Genomic DNA, 18,988 nt, shown 5'->3' on the forward strand with positions numbered 1-18,988 from the left:
ACATTAATTATTTGTCCTGTTTTAGTCAACTTAATGAAATAACAATTTTAAAATTGCAAATCGCAATACTTATATATGTGATATCTAAAGTAGCAGGATGCATGCTTCACATCCTTTTTAGTGAAAGATGATAAAAACATACTCAGGAAATTCTGGGCAGGAATAACTATTTTTGAAGTATACCAAAAGGAAAATTTACAAATAATTAAAAGTGAGATCTAAATCGTAATGGGCAAAATGGTAACTGTGTTGAAAAGCAATGTCAGAGGCATTTTCAACGAGAGAGAAAGAAAATAGGAATGAGGACATAATGAAGACATGGATGCAATAGAAGGAAGTGCTGACCATAACATCATAAACATTTTCGCTGCCTTCTTCGGAACTATGTCATCAAAATGTCGACATGGTTCATTATGTCTACCTTGCAGTTTTGGAAAATTTTAATAAATAAGTTATTATCATAAAAATTAAACAATTATTAAATTAACGTCACTGATCTTTAAGTTTTATTCACACATTTTACGAATTGTTTTTCATGTTCAGAAACTGACTTTTGGAAACTAGAAGTACAGTGAATTTTGCGATTCTTCAACGTGGTTAAAATTATTTATTTAGTCACATATGTTTTGTTTCTAAAATATAAAATTGTGATTTTCGATAAATTTTAAAAAAGTTTTAAAGAGAGAGTTTTCCAAGATGATTTCGCTAATATTTTATTTTAAAATATTGATAAAGCTTGCAAAAATTAAAGAGATATTTAATGTTTTTATTAAAAAATATTTATTTACTTTATTAGATAATTGAATGTAGGTAACATGATTTTTTTATTTAGTTTCATTAAATTTATGGAAATAATTTTGTATGAAGTATACATAAATAAATATTTCTAGGAAGTATTTGTATACCCCAGAAAAATAATATTTTAAAAATGGTGATAGTCTAAAAATAGTGAAACTCAATTATTTTAATGTTAAATGGTTTTATTATAAATAATTTTGTCTTTAGAGTTCTCTACCTTCTCTCTAAGAGTTCTAAATCCTGAGTCATCTCTTTGACAATCAGGAGGTGTCTAGACGATCACAACGTCAAAGTCTACAAACCAACCGATCAATTTCTGTTTTAGAGCAAGTAAGTTTTTACTCATATTTTTGTCCTCTTTGCTTCGGTCAATGATCATGCACAGAACTGTTATCCATGTATCATTTAGTTCTCTTTTCCTGCTCTTGGTGAATTTAGAGTTCTAAGAACTCTGTCTGTTTCAATTTTGGTGCTTCGTAGGTTCGTTTACGAATTTCTTACGTTTCAAGCGACCAACGAGACATTTCTGTGGGTTGAGGTTGTTTCTTGTAAGGTAAGGGAAGCTAGAAGTTGTCTTAGTTGTGTTTATATTATAAATTTGGTGTCTCTATGAGTTATAGATGATTTTGAGAAAATTGGTATGATTGGGTGTATAAATGTATGTTTGATTGGTGATTTTGTGATGTTGAATATAAGTGGTGTAGTGTGATTGTGATGATTAATATTGTTATAATTGAGTATGATGATGATGTTTAAATGTTTGAAACTGAATTCAAGTGGTTGTGTGAAATATTTAGTCAAGTTACTTGAGTTTCAAGCTTAAAAGAGAGGTTTTGGTGAGTGAAATTGGGAATTTGGTATTGGAGTGAGATGGCAACTGGTCTAGCACTGTTATGTGGTTAATTGGGATTTGTTAAAAGAGTTAGATGGTTGAAAACTGATATGGAGCAAACATTAGGGTTCATTGTTGAAGTTTTTAAGTGTTTTGGACAGTTGTGAGTGTGTTATAAGACCCATTAGGACTTGTCTAGGTTGTTCAATGAGAAAAATCTGGTATAGGACAATTATTGTCATCTTAGGATGAGTTCTTAGAGGTCTTTGGTCCAATTTGAAGTTTTGAATGGTGAGATCTTGAAACAGAGGGACTGTGAGTAATATGAGGTGTTGGGGGTGTACTAACAAGTGTGTTTGGACCTGGTTATTTAGTTGGAAAACCGGTATAGGGGTTAGAAAGTGTACATTTGAGTTTGGGTAGCTTATATGAGTAAATTTTGGTTTTCATCGGTCAATTTGGGTTTGGAGTGGTCAAGTCAAGTTAGAGGTCTGTTTTTAAATGTTCTCAGTTCCTAAGAATGTTTAGGAATCATTTAAACTTGTATAAAGGGTCACCAAAGTTGAAATAGGTGAATTATAGAACCTAGTGAAGCGTTGGGTGCCCTCCAAGGGGGCCCTAGGCGTTTTTATGAGAAGAATTTGCTTGGGCGCCCCCTTAGCGCCCCTGTTCCAGGGGTCTGGCGCCCGGGCGCCCCTTTTTGGGGCATTGGGGCAACTCAGCAGATTTTGGTATTTTTCAGTTTTTGGAATCTCAAATTTGGGAATCCGGTTATTAGATTTTTACGTTCTTTAGGTCGTTTTGGGTGTTTTGAAACCTCCCGAAGCTGTTGGTGAAGGTTTCAGAGCTGTTTTTCTTACCTAAATATGAGTATTAAGATGCCATGAATAAATTGTGTTATTGGGTAGTTTCTGATTACTTGTATAGTTGTTTCTTATTACTTGTATGGTTGTTTCTATTTCTTTAATGTATAATCAATAGTCTCATGTATTGGTATACTATGTGAATGTGAAGTTATATGAATGGTTTCAAAGTCATGGAGGTTAGTTCCAAGGTGGAACTTCTTGGTGTGGTTTCAAGTGTGTTAGAATGAATGCAGGGAGCTCAGTCTTTGGGGTTATCCTCAAACTCTAATGGTCTTTCATTCTCAAGTAGAGAAGATTGACACATGTGGTGAGAGTAGCATGAGGTCTTAGTCTTGGGTGTTGTCAGTATGATCCAAGGCGCGGAACAGACTAACCTTGTGAGTGGTAGCGTGAAACCCATTGGCAATGACTTTGCAAAGTAGTAGAGGCCACCACAAGTGCACAACCGCCATAGCTCGACAATCATTTTAAGTCAGAACAGTCTATTCATAATAGTGTATTGCATAAAATGTTTGGTGATTGTGTTGTGATATATTTGCCTTATGTATAATGTTTAAACAGTTATATATATATATATATATATATATTGTTTGAAAAATTAAAATTTTAAAATAATACAAAATTTTTTAAATTAAAATTTTAAAAATTAAAATTTTATGTTGTAGAAAAGTTTTCTAAATTAAAAAAAAAAGTTACAAGGATTTGAGATGGAAAAACAAAGAAAATGAAGAAAAAGAGAGTAGAAGCTAGATTATTTGGATTAACAAATAGATATTGAAAAATGAAAACAAATGAGAGAAAATTTATTTAAAACACATTAACAAAAATATTAAATTTATTTTATTAACTATTTTAATATACTCATTTTATTATAGTATAATAAAATATATTTATAAGTATTGAAGTATTAATTACATTTTTTTATTTAATTATTTATTATATTATAATAAAAATAATAATTTTAATGTATTTTATATTTCTTTAATCAATTAACTCTCCGATTTAATTGATTATAAATCTGATTATTAGTAAAAAAAATAATAAACAAATATGACTTTCTTTTAGATTAAAAAATCTTGAATGAGTATTTGTCTCCTTCAATGATATATTGGTATTTCAATGTGTGTCCGACACATTTTCGTATTTAATATTTTAATATATTTTATTGATATTTATTAATGAAATCAAATGTTTAATATATAAATTAGTAATACTTTTTATAACGATAACAATTTATAAATTTTTATATTGAAAGTATTTAATATATTTAATTTTAATTTAGATTCACATAATAATAATAATTATATTTTTAAGATTTTTTGTATATTTTTTAATATATATATATATATATATCATAGGTTTTATTATTTGGATTTTTTTTTAATTTCTTTTACCTTCTATGCTTTCCTTTTCTTTTTCTTCTTAATATTCTATCAATGGAAACAACGAGAGAAACATGAGATTAAAAAATTAAATAAAAAAAAGAAATAAAGTGAAAAATTAGACTGCTTGAACAAGGATAAGAAAGTAGAAATACACTAGGAGTGAAATATTTGTAAATGATTATGATTAATTTGAAGGAATAAAAAATTTAATATGTTTGATTTGATGATTAAATAGGATTAAAAAAGATTCAATATTATCTAACTAAATAATTTTCATGCAGCAAAAGGATTTGACATCAATTTCTTTTACTATTATATTCTAGTTTTACAATCGAAATACATTGTTAAAAAAATTAGAAGTATAAATTTCATTATATTCTAGTTTTACAACCGAAATACATTGTAAAAAAAATTAGAAGTATAAATTTCAGTTAGTAAGACAATAAATGATTAAAAAATAAAAAACTAAAAAAATAAAAGTAGGATTTTGATTAAAGATGAGTGATATCAATAATGACAATGAGAGTGAGAATCAGAACAAATAGATCAAAATTAATTGTTCAAACAGAAACCAACAACTAAAACAATAATAATGTTGTGGCATCCAAACGCGAAATGACCACTAAAATGACGACACCTAAACAAGAAAAAAAAACAAAGTTAAGAGAAAGAAGAGAAAAACAAGAATGAAAGGAATAGATAAATGAAAAATGAGAAAGAAAATAACCCATAATGAAGACAAAAATAAATCCAACAAAAATTATAATGGACGAAAGCAAAAAATTTCAACAAAGGAAGAAAACAATAAAGCAAGGCATGCAACAAGACCTTTCACAAGTTATAAAACTTCACAAATTTATCATACGTAGTTGGGTATAGCTTGGACTTAACTTAGAATTAAAACCTACTTTAACACTTAGGCTACAACCTTTAAAAAATATGATGACATTTTTTAAACTATTTGTATAGTTATAAGTTTCAGTTTTATGATAACTCAAACCAATACCTTGACCTCGTGCGTATAGAACCGCAAATCACATATTTAATTGACATATTTTGAAATTCATTGTTAAAATTTATGAATAACCTTTATACTAGCAAATTTTTTGTAGTCGATAATTCTCAATAAACTTGAATTATTAATAAATTTTTTTATTGTCCACGAAACACGATTTCTTTTATAGTTTTTTCTTGAGTTTTTCTCTCTCATGGAAGGATTTATTTAATTTTTTTTACTTGTTTCCGGTGACTATTTAATATTTTAATATATTTTATTGATATTTAATAATGAAATCAAATGTTTAATATATAAATTAGTAATTTTAGGTTTATTCCTCGGATGATCCTTGTATTTGTATGGAAATCTCAAGTAGATTCTCATATTTTCAATTGTCTCAATTGGGTTCGTATATTTGCAAAATATCTCAATTGGATCTAAATATTTGTAAAATTGAACCAATTTTGCCCTAACCGTTAAGTTGTCACAAACGATGTTAGTTGGTGCTGACGTGTTGTATAATTAGTACGTTGATGTCAAAATATTTTATTATGTGGATTTTTTTTAATTTAAGAGATTATGACATGGCAACCCTTGGTCGTTCTCTTCTTCTCCTTCGTTTTGATCTTCTATCTCGTGCATTTCTGGTGGCTCGCGGCAGCGTGTTGAGCGTTCTTCTTCTTTCCCCTCTTTTTTTGCTGGTTATGTTCAAACGTTGTAGGGAGGAAGTAGCTGGGAAATAAGAAAGAGATTATTTTATGGGTACCGTGTGATTGAGAGAGGGTAAATTGAATTCTTTAAAATATTTTGGAAGGAAAAACTGAACAACGCGCCAGCACAATGTTCCTGCGCCTCAGGGGATCCGAATTTCAGAACCTTAATCAACAGTGGTACCATCCCCGACCGCACGATCTTCACTTTGTTACTCTTCTCCAAAGAAAGGTTCACCAATGAATCCAAAGCATTCACCTGAATGTTCTTCTCCCACTCGGGTGAGTTTTCTCAGAGAGAAGCGCTTCCTCGACTATGTTCTGTAGTGGGCTTTTGAGCTTCCCCGTGATTTCTTCTTCTTCTGGGGTTGTGGCGGGTTCAATTTCTGACGAAGAAGGGGAAGAATAGTAGCAGCAACTGGGGCACGTGACGAGGTGAAACGGCGGCGTTGAGGCCGACCATGTGGCTATGGATTCCTCAGAGCTCGTGTACAGATGCGTCGGTCTTATGAGAACCTCGGTTTCGGCATGGCGACGGAGGTTGCACTAGTAAAAAAATAGCCTTTTAACGCGTTTGATACGCCTCAGTTTTCATAAAACCGAAGTATATTAAAATGCGGTGGCATTTTTGTAATTAAGAGAAACTTATATGCCTCGGTTCAATAAAAACCGAAGCCTATCCTCTCTACTGACTCCGTTATTTACAAAACCGAAGCATTAAAGCCCTCTCCACTAAAGCCTATTGCTTCGGTCTTTATCCACCTGATTTCATTAGACATTTATGACTCGGTTTGCCTCTAACCGAGGCATACTAAAGCCACTAAAATTCTGAATCTTAACCAGCATTTTCTTATACTACTCCTCTAAACCCTTGGTGCTCCTAACATCAGATCCCACCTTTCTGGTCACCTGTCGAACCTCAAACCCCTCAACACAATTGCCAAACATCCGAGTGAGCCTCTCGTCGCCAACTTCATCCGTCGAGGACCCACGAAGCCTGTAGTCGAGTGCGGGGAGGCTGGAGGTCGCGGTACTTGTGCGTGTGCGCGTGCAAGAAGGGCGCGTTGTCGAAGGGAGGGGAAGCTAGAAAGAGGCGACGGAGGGAGGTGGCGGAGGCCAGATCTGGGCGCATGGAGGGGCGGAGGCTAGATCTGGGAAAATGGAGGGGCAAAGGGCAGATCTGCGCGTGGCCGAAGAGGAGGCCGTGGATGACGGAGGGGGAAGTGGAGAAGCGCTGGATGAGGGAGGCACGTGTGCCGCCGGAAGCGCTGGATGAGGGCGGGTGGGCTTTAAAGGCGGCGGTGGCAGTGGATGGAGGTTTATGGGCAGTAGCAGGGCTCTTGTTGTTGTTGTTGGGGTCGAGGAGGGTGAGGCGTTCATAGGCGTGGGTTGATTTCAAGAAGGAGGTAGAAAGCAAGCTACTTTCGAGAAGGGGTCGAGGAGGGTGAGGCGTTCATCCCGCAGCATGTCTGCCAATCATGATCGTGTTCGTGTGAGGAGCAGGTCTCCAGCCTTTAATGCTCTGGCAGCTACTTTCAAGAATCCTACTGCTAGGAACCTTTCAACCCCACCTCCAGTAGTTAGAAAGCTCTATCCAAAATTCGTGACACCAGACTCTACAATTTTGGCACCAAAATCTGCAACCATTAGTTCTTCTTTTGAGATAATTGAACGTCCCTCTCCCTCTCCTGCTTTGAATAATGCTCCCTCTCAGTAATGCTTTTAGTGTTATAATTTACTTAAAAATATGCTTTCTGTTTATTTGGTTGTTGCAATGTGAAGTGAGTCCAGTAATGCCTAAATTGAAACAAAACAAACTCAAAATGGTTGTTCAGTTATTCTGATTCTTGAAAGTCCAAAAGCAGCAAGACCCAACCACAAACGCTTCTGATTCTTAACGTGTTGGTGTAAAATTAAAAAAAAAATAAAACCCTTCTATTGCCTCGGTTAAACTCCAAACCGAGGCATAAGACCCAACCACAAACGCTTCAGTTCTGAACCGAGGCATAAAGTGGTAGACTTTTTACCTCGTCTGTATATGCCTCGGGTGCGGAACCGATGCCTATAAGAAAAAAATGACGGCTTTCATTTCTCTTGATTGCACTAGTGTTGCTCGAGGGTGGGTTTTCGTCCAGGGAATCCAGGATCGGATCTCTATCGGAGAGACGCGATTAGGCGTATGTGCTTCTCTAGTTGTCTTTGCAGGTTGAGGTTGCTAGTGAGATGATGGAGGTGCGAAGCTTTGTGGTTGTGGTCATGGAAGCGCGACTTGGGATTTCTGGGTGGCGTGATTTGGTCAGTTAGTATCAATTGAAAGATAAAACTATTAAAAAAAATATAAGTAGGATTTTGATTAAATGCGAGTGAGGGATATCAACAACAACAACGAGAGTGAGAGCAATAACAAAGAGATCAAGATCAATCATTCAAACACAAACCAATAACCAAGACAACAATAATGTTGTGACGTCCAAAACACGAAATGGTCATCAAAATACAATGATGACACCTAAACAAGAAGAAAAACAACATTAGGACAAGTAAGAGAAAAATAAGAACGAAAGAAATAGATAAACAAAAAATAAAAAGGAAAATAAACCATAATGAAGACGAAAACAAATCTTAACGAGGTTATAATGTACAAAAGCACGAAATTTCAACAAAGGATAAGAAGAATAAGTTAATAGTATGCAACAAGACCTTTCTTAAGTTGTAAAAATTCACAAAGTTATAATATGTAGTTAAGTATAACTTCGATTTAACTAGAACGGAAATCTATACTTTGACACTTAGGGTACAACCTTTCAATAATATGATAACATTTTTTAAATTATTTATAACACTATAGGCCTCACTTTTAAAATAACTAAAACATATATTTTGACCTCATGAGTATAGGACCGAAAATGCAAATCGCAAGTTTAATCAACAGATTTTTGTGATCATTGATAAAATTGAACGATGACGTTTAAACTAACAATTTTTTTGTCGTTTAGACAATAAACTTGAATTATTAATAAATTTTTTCTATTCTCCACGAAACACGGTTTTCTTATAATGTTTTCTTGAGTTCTTTAATCCTTATCATCTCAATAAATTCAAGTACTTACTTTTTGTTTCTTTAATTACTCTCATGAAAGGATTTATTTCCGGTGACTACATAATGATTAGTGAACGTTCAATTTAATTTATTTTTATAAATTATGAGATATAAGTATAAAATGATCATATTTTTACAAAGATAATGACTATAATTACTTTGGGAGTGCATACACGTGTGTATACATGTCTAATTTAAAAATGAAGTTAATATCATAGTCGGTATGTAAGAGTTGTGCCCAATATTTAATCACTACTTTATTATTTGCATATAGCAATGTAAAATTTGACCATGCCTTTCCTTTCCTTTCGCATCATCTTTTCCTTCATGATCTGTAATTCTTTCCGATGACCTTTTTCGCTAAAACAATTCACAACCCCTTTTCACTCAATGCTACAATTCCATAACCCTTTTTCTGTTTTTAACAACAAAATCCATGATTTTATTTGTGCATGAAAGATTCTAATTATACCCACACCCGTTATATAGTTCTTCGAGCTTCGAAGATTCATAGTCGTCCTTCACCACTTTCATCAAGACATTGGAGCTAATTTTTTTGAGAGTGGAAGCGAATTGATTTAGGATCTATGAAGTTTGGGCAATGAAAATCCATGTGATTCTATTATTGTCTCTTGTGTTTTTGTCTTTCAGTTTCCATTCCGTTTTTCAAATGGGAATGTGGCTAATATCGGAATCCCGAGCATGATATTGAACATGTTAGTTCCACTGAAGCTATCTTTAAATTATGAAACTTATGTCTATTATGCTAAGTTTCTTACATGCTAGATTCTTTTCATGAAGTCAATTGAATCGCACAAAATTTCAATTGAAATTATTATACATGCTTTTGCTTTGATTAAGTGGGGCATTGCTCTAAGGGTAGATAAAAATCATTTTTTTGGGTTTCACGTTGTAAGGAAAAAATGCAGAAGTGCCTTGGTTTTTATATAGGTTAATTTTACAAAGCTTTAGCCATTTTACTTCACTTGATATTTATATAGGTAGCTCAAATTGTTCCATTCTTTAGCAATAGAAAATCAAACAAAAAATATGCATTGCCATTGTAAAATAGGTTTAGAAGATTGTGTGGAAGTAATTGTTTACCTCTTTCATTAAAGATGATTTACACTTTTGTTGAAAACTAATTATAATCTAATTTCAATTTCAACTATTTATTGAATGCACTCAATCCTTTATATGAGACACACTTGGTTAATCAATAAGCGAGGAAAAAAAGTAGAAATTTTTGTATTAAACAATCAAAATGATAGTTTACTAGAAAACTAAATTTACGTTGAACATTAGACATGCAGAGTCAAAGGAGAAAAGTAGCTATGTCCATGGTAAATTAAGGAACATATAATTTTAATGTAGTAGTTCTTTGTCATTATATTCTTGAAGAGACTTATGGTCATATTAACAATCTTTAAGAGACATTTTCTCAATTAATGCAAAAAGAAGGCACCACTTCATGCATTTCAACGTATTACATTCATTTAAAAGTTGAATGTCATTCTTTTTATAATAGTTCTTCATTTGCTTGAACTAGTCTTATGGAATGACTTTTTATAGTTATTTTTGTGAAACCAGGGACCATATGAGCCAGAGATATACCAGTTTCCAAGGTTATATAGATTGAGAATGCTTGTCCATTAGCTACAATACTGGAGTTAAATTTGGACATTGATCATCTTGATAAGGACTTTGTTGATTCAATTTCTACCAAGTCTGCATTGAATTTGTAAGCTCAAAAGTGGGGTTAGAAATGTGCAAACATGCAACCAAGAACAAGTAGTGTTGGAGATGGCATTAGGGTAAGTACCTCAACTGTACCTATTAATTCTTGTGGTGGAACTGAACTAGATGACCTAGACTCATTTCGTGATGTGTACATATGGGGTAAGTTTTTCTCAAATGGGGTTTCACCTGATGGGATTGGAACTCAAATTCCTTCTCAGATAGATGTGTTGATTCCTAAGCCATTAGAGTCAAATGTTATTCTAGATGTTTGCCACATTGCAACTGGTGCACACCACATTGCTGTAGTAACTAAGCAAGGGAATGTTTTTACATGGGGAAAAGACTCAGGGGGAAGGCTTGGTCATGGAATTGACAATGATTTTGTCTCCCCACGTGAAGTTAAGTTTCTTGAAGGTACTGAGTTTGACTTTGTTGCATGCGGAGAGTATCACACAGGAGTTATATCTAAATGCTATGAACTTTATACATGGGGTGATGGAGAACATAATGTTGGACTTCTTGGACATGGTTCTGAGGCTAGCCATTGGATGCCAAAAATGGTCAATGGCCCATTAGAAGGAGTTGAAGTTGTGTGTGTTGCTTGTGGCTCATGGCATTCAGCATTGGCAACCTCAGATGGAAAACTTTTTACCTTTGGTGACGGTGCATTTGGTGTCTTGGGCCATGGAGATCAAGAGAGCGTGTGTTATCCAAAAGAAGTGAAACTTTTGAGTGGTCTAAAGACTATAAAGGTTGCATGTGGAGTTTGGCACACAGCAGCTATTATGGAGGTTGAATTTCAATCTGGTTCAAATGCTTCATCTGGGAAGCTTTTCACATGGGGTAATGGAGATAAACATTGTCTGGGTCATGGAAACACAGAAACATACCTTCAACCTACTCGTGTTGCTCCACTTACGGGATATAACTTTCACCAAGTTGCATGTGGGCACACAATGACTGTTGCTTTAACTACTTCTGGTCATGTATTTGCAATGGGAGGAACTGAACATGGCCAATTGGGAAATCCTGTGTCAGCTGGAAAAATACCTACTTTAGTCCAAGATAAGTTGCTGTGTGAGATTGTTGAGGAAATATCATGTGGAGCACATCATGTTGTTGCCTTGACAAAGAAAGGTGAACTATATACATGGGGAAAGGGTGCCAATGGAAGATTAGGGCATGGAGATGTTGAAGATAGGAAATCTCCTACATTGGTTATAGCCATGAAAGATAGGACTATAGAAAACATCTCATGTGGCTCTAACTTCACATCATGTGTATGCATCCATAAATGGGTCTCTGGAGCTGATCAAACACTTTGCTCCGGTTGTCGACAAGCGTTTGGTTTAACAAGAAAAAGGCACAATTGTCACCACTGTGGTTTGGTATTTTGTCATGCGTGTAGTACTAAAAGAGCATTCAAAGCAGCATTGACTGCAACACCAGAAAAACTTCATCGTGTGTGTGATAATTGTTATGTCAAGCTCAAAGTTTTTGATGAAAATGGTTCTTCCAAGTTAGACAAAAAGCCTACTACCACTACTACCACTACTACTAATAACTTCATAAATGAAAAGGAAAAATCAAACCAAGCAGCAATAAGACCCTCAAGAATTCTCTTGGCTCCTATAACTGAACCAGTGAAATACCTTGAAATAAAGAATAATAACCCTGAAGATAATGGTGATTCTACTTCATTTGTACGAGCTTCCCTTGTTCCATCTCTTACACAATTGAAAGATGTTGCATTTCCAACTTCACTTAGTTCTATTCAAACTATTTTAAAGCCTATAATACCTCTTAGTCCGCCACAAACTCCGACACAAACTCCGCCGCAAACTCCGACACCAAATACCAGTCCGGGGCCCAAATTTACAAACACAGTGAGACAAAGCGCTGCTCGCCCTGCTAGCCCTAGGTTTTATGGAAGTATTAACGATAGTTTAAGAAGGACAAACGATATTTTGAATCAAGAAGTTGCAAAGTTACAGAAACAGGTAACTTCGATTTTGTTGTACGTCTTGTTGCTGCAAAATGTACTTTGTCCTTTCTAACAAGTTTAGGATATTCTGTGTTCAGATTCAAAGTTTAAAGGACAAAAGTGACATGCAAGATTTGGAAATCAAAAGGCTTAACAAAAAGGCTACGGAAGCTTCTGCCCTTGCTGCAGTGGAATATTCTAATCACAGAGTAACGAAAGAATTTGTTGAATCTACTATATCTCAGGTATCTACTTTCTATATTTTAGGATTGTAGGTCAATGTATTAACATATATAAAAAGAATAAATAATATAAAAGTGAGACAAGCTTAAAATATATATATATATATATATATATATATATATATATATATATATCTTTACAATTTTTCTACTAAACTAAAGGCAATTAGTTTGAATATAATTGTTTGCTTGTATATAATTAGTTTGAATATAATTGTTTGAATATAACACTTTAACAAAGAGTTTGAAAATATTACATTCAATTCCAATACAACAAGATCAACCACCTTGGCCATGGTAATAATGATTATCTCTTTTGCACAAGAATCAGTTTAAAAGTAAAAGAGTGAGTTTTGAATTTTCTTTCCGGTTCATCCAAAGCCTTCTTGTCCTCTCTGGTGCTCTTCTCTCATAATCTCTCTTCGTCATCTGCTAAAAGACAAGACAAAACTCCATTTAATTGGCGGCCAACTAATTATATATTTTGAAATTTCGCTCAAGCAAATCCTTTGCTTCATGTTGAAAGGTATTTTTTTTTTAATATGTTTTTTTTCTTAAATTATCAAACTTAGGTTTTCATTTATTTTTCAAACTTTGTGCTATTTTAGGTTTCTTTCTCATTTTAGAAAATCACAAATTTAATCTTCTATGATTAATACTATTAGCTTTTTTTTAACGTGACAAATAGTATGTCACCTTTTAAGACACGTGTATTGTGTCTCTAAGTAAGTTAATAAGATAGCTTGATGACAAACATGTATGTCATGTTCCTAGCTTGGTAATGTCGGGAAACATGTTTATTTTGTCTTTAGGTTGGCAAGACATTTGGATAGTCTGGTGGGAAGTCCAAGTACCCTATTATGGTGAATATAAAACTTAGATAGTTCGGAAAGTTTTATTAAAGTCCAAATATCTTAGTAAGGTGTATTGAGAACTCAGATACCTTGGTGGACAGTCCAGATAACACCTTACTAAGCTCTTTAGACTTTCAACCGAGCTATTTCAGTTTTCTATGCACTTTATCGAACTATCCTAATGTCTTATCTGTCTATTTGAATATCTTGTTGACATGAGGAAACAATATACATATCTTGCCAACCTTACTAAGCTGGAGACATGACACATCTTTTGTTATTGAGCTATCTTGCCAACCATACAGATCTATGGAAGTGGCACAACATTTGTCACTGAATTATGTTGCCAACCTAAGACAGAATATACGTGCCTTAAACAAATTGTAATTAACGTGACACCCGTTTATCATATCAGAAGAAAAATTAAAGGCGTTAATCATAAAGAAATAAATATGTGACTTTATAAAAGAAAAAAAATGAAAATAAAGTAAAGTTTGAAAAAAAGACAAAAAAATCAAAATTACATGATAATTTATTAACAAAAACATATTTAATATTTTATTTTTTGAACCGAAAATACCTTTGATTTTTAGCAAAAGCAAAATTGAGTCCCAGATATCTATTTGTTTTAACTAATTTTCACTCCTACAATAAATGTGTCACCTCGGAGAATCCTTGCCTGCGGCTTGATCTAAATGATAAATTCTCATGATGATTCTAAGTTGTTGCTTTCCATGTCCTTTATTGACTGTTTTTCCATTAAATTTAATACTTGCTCTTGCATTGGAAAGGGATTATGATCAAAATTAAGGAAAATCAAGTTGTTAAGCACTCCATAAAGATCATTGTTGACTGAATTTTGCCACTTAAGAAACCTATAAACTTGCTAGTCCTAGAGAAAGGTATCATACCTCTAGTCAATTTTTTTTAAACCTATACTAATTGTACAATGCTGTATGAACAAAGATGATTTGGCAGAAATCATTACTCCTTTCTAATCATCCGTTTCGAACAATTATCAGAGAAAAACAATTTTCTAAGAATTTCAATTCAAAGAGGGATAATGAGAATTTCAATTGAATAAGAAATTGGTAAATCTCATCAGAAATCAAAGAGAACACATGCACTTGGTACTATTCAAAAGAGGATATGACATGAAATAAGAATTGATAATTCATATTATATTAAATTTCATGAAAGCTTTTGGTCCCAAAATTTCTATTCGCATCCCTGTTTATGACATCAACCTGCCCCCTAAGAAGGAAAATATGTATAATGAAAAATAAATTATAAAAGAATATTTATATGTTATTATTAGTAGTAGTATATTATTCATTGAAGTTATCTAAATTTCTTGTCTTTGGTTTTATGTAGATGAAGGAAGTGACTGACAAATTGCCTGGAGAAATTTCAGAAAGTCGGCATTTGAAAGATGTACTTATTCGAGTAAAAAATTTTCTTAAAGAAACTTCAGAATCTGAAACATCTTCATCACCAAACTTGAAGACTAAACCAAAAGTTGCACCTGAAATACCTACCTCGAATAACGACTCTTCCAAATTCCACGCTGAAGATAAAGTGGCTGCAACAGAAGCCAAACCTTGTCAAGATGAACTTGAACAAAGCAAAAAATCAAACTTAAAACATGAGCAACAAAATGTGGATCATGATAAACAAAATTTGCATGAAGAAACAGATAAATCAAAATTGGAGTCAACACAACAAAATATACCTAGTTCAGATTCCATCACTTCCGAAATGCATGAACACAAACTAGATGAAATCGTTCATGTCATAGAAGTTATCCATTGTGAAAATAGAGGAAACTCTATCAAAGAAAGTGATGGATCAAAGCAAGAAATTGAAAACCAAAAGGATCGTACACTTTCCTCATCTAGTGACATTTCTGAATTGTTAGATGATCATAGACTAGATAATGCTGAGGTTGCCGGAGTTGATGAATCTCAGGAACAAGATCATGTCTTCCATGAATGTATTGGTGCACAAATGAATTTAGAAAACTCCGAAGATGGTTCAAGATCTTCACCACCAGGAAACCAGGGAGAAGTACAAGTTATTGAAAAATTTGCTCATGGAGTTTATGTGATTCTCATGTTACAGCCTGATGGTACCAAAATTTTTAAACGAGTTAAATTCAGGTATGTTTATCTTTCAATTTTTATTTCAGTTTTGTTTTGGAATATATTTTTCAATAGAGTTCCCCAATTTCATAAAATTATAGTTGTATATGCATCTCGATATAGGAATATATTTCTAAGATTCAATTAGACGATTATATGCAAAATATAGGTTTACTTGTGTATAGCTTTTGCCATATATATGATTTTAATTAGTAACATGCAAATGAAAATATAAGTTGATTTTGGGAAATATCACATTGATAAGATCAGTTTTAAGTATATAAACAGAGTGTAAATCGATTTTATGAAGTTGAGTTAGACTTAAAATTGAGATTTATCATTTGTTTGATCTATTATATCACTCGTTGAACAATTTGATATTTGTTAAATAGATTAGTCCATTTACTACCCTATCAGATTACTCATTAATATTTAATCCTACACATCAACTAAAGTTAGTTTCAAATATGTAAGTAAATCCAAATCACATTTTATTAGTCAATTTTTTGGAGTTAAAGTGAGTCTTAAAATATAATATTTTAACAATATTTTTATATATTTATGAGTAAAATAAATTTAAGATGAAAGACTTTGATTTGATTATTACTTGGATGACCATGTTTCCTACATTTTTTAATTAATGTTTTCATTTGATTATTATACCATGTCAAAATTGAAAATTATTTAAGTTATTAGTTACTTCATTTTGATTTTTTTATCTGCTTCAGTTCGAAAAGAATTTCTTCATAGTTCTAGGATTTTAAAAAAAGTATATATTTATTATTATTTTCTATTGTACCTTTAAGTAATTGTTAATCTAATTCACTATTCAATTGATTTCACAATTGTTTTCTCTTTTCTCTGATTATGCTTAGACAGAACTATTAAAAGTAATTTGCATACATAGTTAAATTACTAGAAGATAGACATAGCATGTTGACACCATTTAAATAATGTAATTGATCGTATTTGCTTTTTTTCAATTATTTGGATGCAGTAGACGAAGATTCACCGAAAATCAAGCAGAAAAATGGTGGAACGAAAACAAAAATGCGGTTCGTAGGAAATATTGTTCAACACATAAAACAATATCAATTGGACCACCTAATGTCACATCACATGTTAAAGAAATTATTAAGACTCCTCCTTCATCAATAGATTAGTGTTTACAAGCATTGTCATCAACTTAGTGTTTAGTAATTTTAATTAGTTTATTTTAATATTTTTTATTAATTCTTAATTTAAATATTAAATAAAATTTAAGATAAAATCAGAATAACTTTTATTATTTTTTTATAAGAAAAACAAGTTTTATAGATAATAAGAAGCACAAGAACGACGACTTTAATGAGATCGACTATACTTAAGTGATGTAAACATATGACTTGCTTATAAACCATACTTATTTCTTATATGTAAATCAAATATGCAAAACAGCTAATTTTTATGTTTTCCATAAAGGAATAAATGCTTTCCTACAATCATAAGTTGTAATAACTTCCAATTCGATGTAACTTTTAAGTGACAATAGAATACATAGGCGAGCACTCTAAGAATACGTAAACTAAAAATTATTCAATGGACATTGCAAATTGTCATGTTAGTATTGTTTTGAAACAAGGCCCATGTATTCAATTATTCTCATGTATAGACTTTAAATAATTCCTTTGATTCTTGATTTAAAATAGTTGTAATCAATTTTTTTTATTATAGTCAATTCTACCATAACTGAAATGAAGGGATATTGTCTCGGTTGTTTTGGGTTTATGACAGTGGTTCTACAATCGAGGTAAAAAGTTAGGACTTTTTGCATCGGTTCAAAAAATTCGAAGTAGTAAAGCGAATAAAAAAATAAAAAATTGAGTCTATTGTCTCAGTTCTAGTTTGAACCGAGGTCTATTGTCCCAGTTGGATTCAGAACCGAGGTAATAGACCTTTTTTTCCTCAATTTTTACCAAAGTTGCGGTCAAAAATATATATATTTTTAAATAAATTATCGTTTCTGTATCACATAAACCATATGACAAAATCCCATAAACACAAACAAACGCAAAAAACATTGTTTTCCATTTATCGGGAATTTTCGTTTTGTTTTTTTTTAACTTTAAAAAAATAATTAAAATAGTTACACTTTGAATTTTGAGCTGAAAATTTTTGTGAAGGGATTTCATGATTTTTTTGTTCTTCATACAAATTTTCATTTCCTTTAGAGTCCGTTTGAGCATACCCTCAATTTTATCTATACCTATGTTTTGATGTGTATGGTATATGAAAAACAATCAACCAAATGAAACCATTAAAAACCTAAAACGAAACTAACCTTGAAGGTGAGTTTGGGGTTGAAATGAACATCCCAAAGCGTCTATTCGAAGAGCTGAAGAGCACTTGTGCACAAAATCAATCAGTCAAAACGAAAGAAAATCATACCTAAGCCTTAATCAATGTAAAGTGAAAGAAAAAAATGCAAGAAAAGTTGAAGAGGATGGCTACGAAAATGGAAGAACACAGAGCAACGATGCAAAACTACAAACAGAAAAGCTTTTGTCTAAAAATGTCTTTGTTCACGAAATTTAACACTAAACACATGTTATTACCTCGATTATTTTTTTAACCGAGGCAATAAGGGTCTATGGTCTCGGTTCTACAAAGAATCACTGCCTAAACCCTCTCAAAAAAAATAAAAAAAATTCAGTTATTTTATGTCTCGGTTATCTAAATAATCGAGTTCGTAGACCTTTTGTGATAATTACAAAAATTCTACTGCACTAGTTTTAGACATCGGTTCTTTTTGAACCGAGGCATATAACTTTGCGATAATTACAAAAAGGTCACCTTACTAGTTTTAGGCATCAGTTCATTTTGAATTGAGGCATATACGTTTACGATAATTAAAAAAAAATTCACCGCCACAGTTTTTGCTTCGGTTACAACTAAACCGGTGTCAAATGTGGGTATTAAAATCCTTTTGTTTTACTAGTGCATTTTCCTTAATTTTAATTTCAATATGTTTACAATAAACTTTGTTTTTATGTAAGTATGATTTAGAGTTATCTTCCTCGTTCTTCCTTGATTTCAAACTACGAAACCTTGACTTTAAGCAACATTTATATTCTCATGATGTATTGTGGGATAATCTCCTCTAAAATATTCAATTTGTCTATTATCCTTTACAACAAGAAAATTACTTCTTCGATAAGATATTATGTGTAGTACGCAAATTAGAAATTTATCCTAAAACAAATTGCAATGTTAAACAATATAAAAACATATACGAAGGCATTTCATCATATCCACATTTTGAGTAGTTTTCTCTACACTTTCGTAGTCTCGTCCTGTATC

The 18,988-nt window shown here is 32.4% G+C and overlaps 1 protein-coding gene across 1 annotated transcript; it reads left to right on the top strand.

Moving 5' to 3' along the window:
- Window positions 1–7,053: 7,053 nt before the first annotated feature.
- On the top strand, window positions 7,054–15,797 carry LOC108346579 (PH, RCC1 and FYVE domains-containing protein 1). Its single transcript, XM_052868087.1, has 6 exons — window positions 7,054–7,164; window positions 7,794–7,883; window positions 10,452–12,428; window positions 12,511–12,657; window positions 14,883–15,667; window positions 15,773–15,797. The coding sequence occupies exons 1-6, from the start codon at window positions 7,054–7,056 to the stop codon at window positions 15,795–15,797; spliced, it is 3,135 nt and encodes a 1,044-aa protein (XP_052724047.1).
- Window positions 15,798–18,988: the final 3,191 nt, after the last annotated feature.

The sequence above is a fragment of the Vigna angularis genome, chromosome 9 (genome assembly GCF_016808095.1).
Source record: "Vigna angularis cultivar LongXiaoDou No.4 chromosome 9, ASM1680809v1, whole genome shotgun sequence".
In the NCBI taxonomy this organism is placed as follows: Eukaryota; Viridiplantae; Streptophyta; class Magnoliopsida; order Fabales; family Fabaceae; genus Vigna; species Vigna angularis.

Bases quoted from the DNA above. Each gene is read 5' to 3' on its own strand.
- LOC108346579 (XM_052868087.1), top strand. From the start codon at position 7,054: ATGTCTGCCAATCATGATCGTGTTCGTGTGAGGAGCAGGTCTCCAGCC. The intron at 12,429-12,510 runs GTAACTTCGATT...TTCTGTGTTCAG, and splicing joins TTGCAAAGTTACAGAAACAG to ATTCAAAGTTTAAAGGACAA. The intron at 15,668-15,772 runs GTATGTTTATCT...ATCTCGATATAG, and splicing joins TTTAAACGAGTTAAATTCAG to GAATATATTTCTAAGATTCA.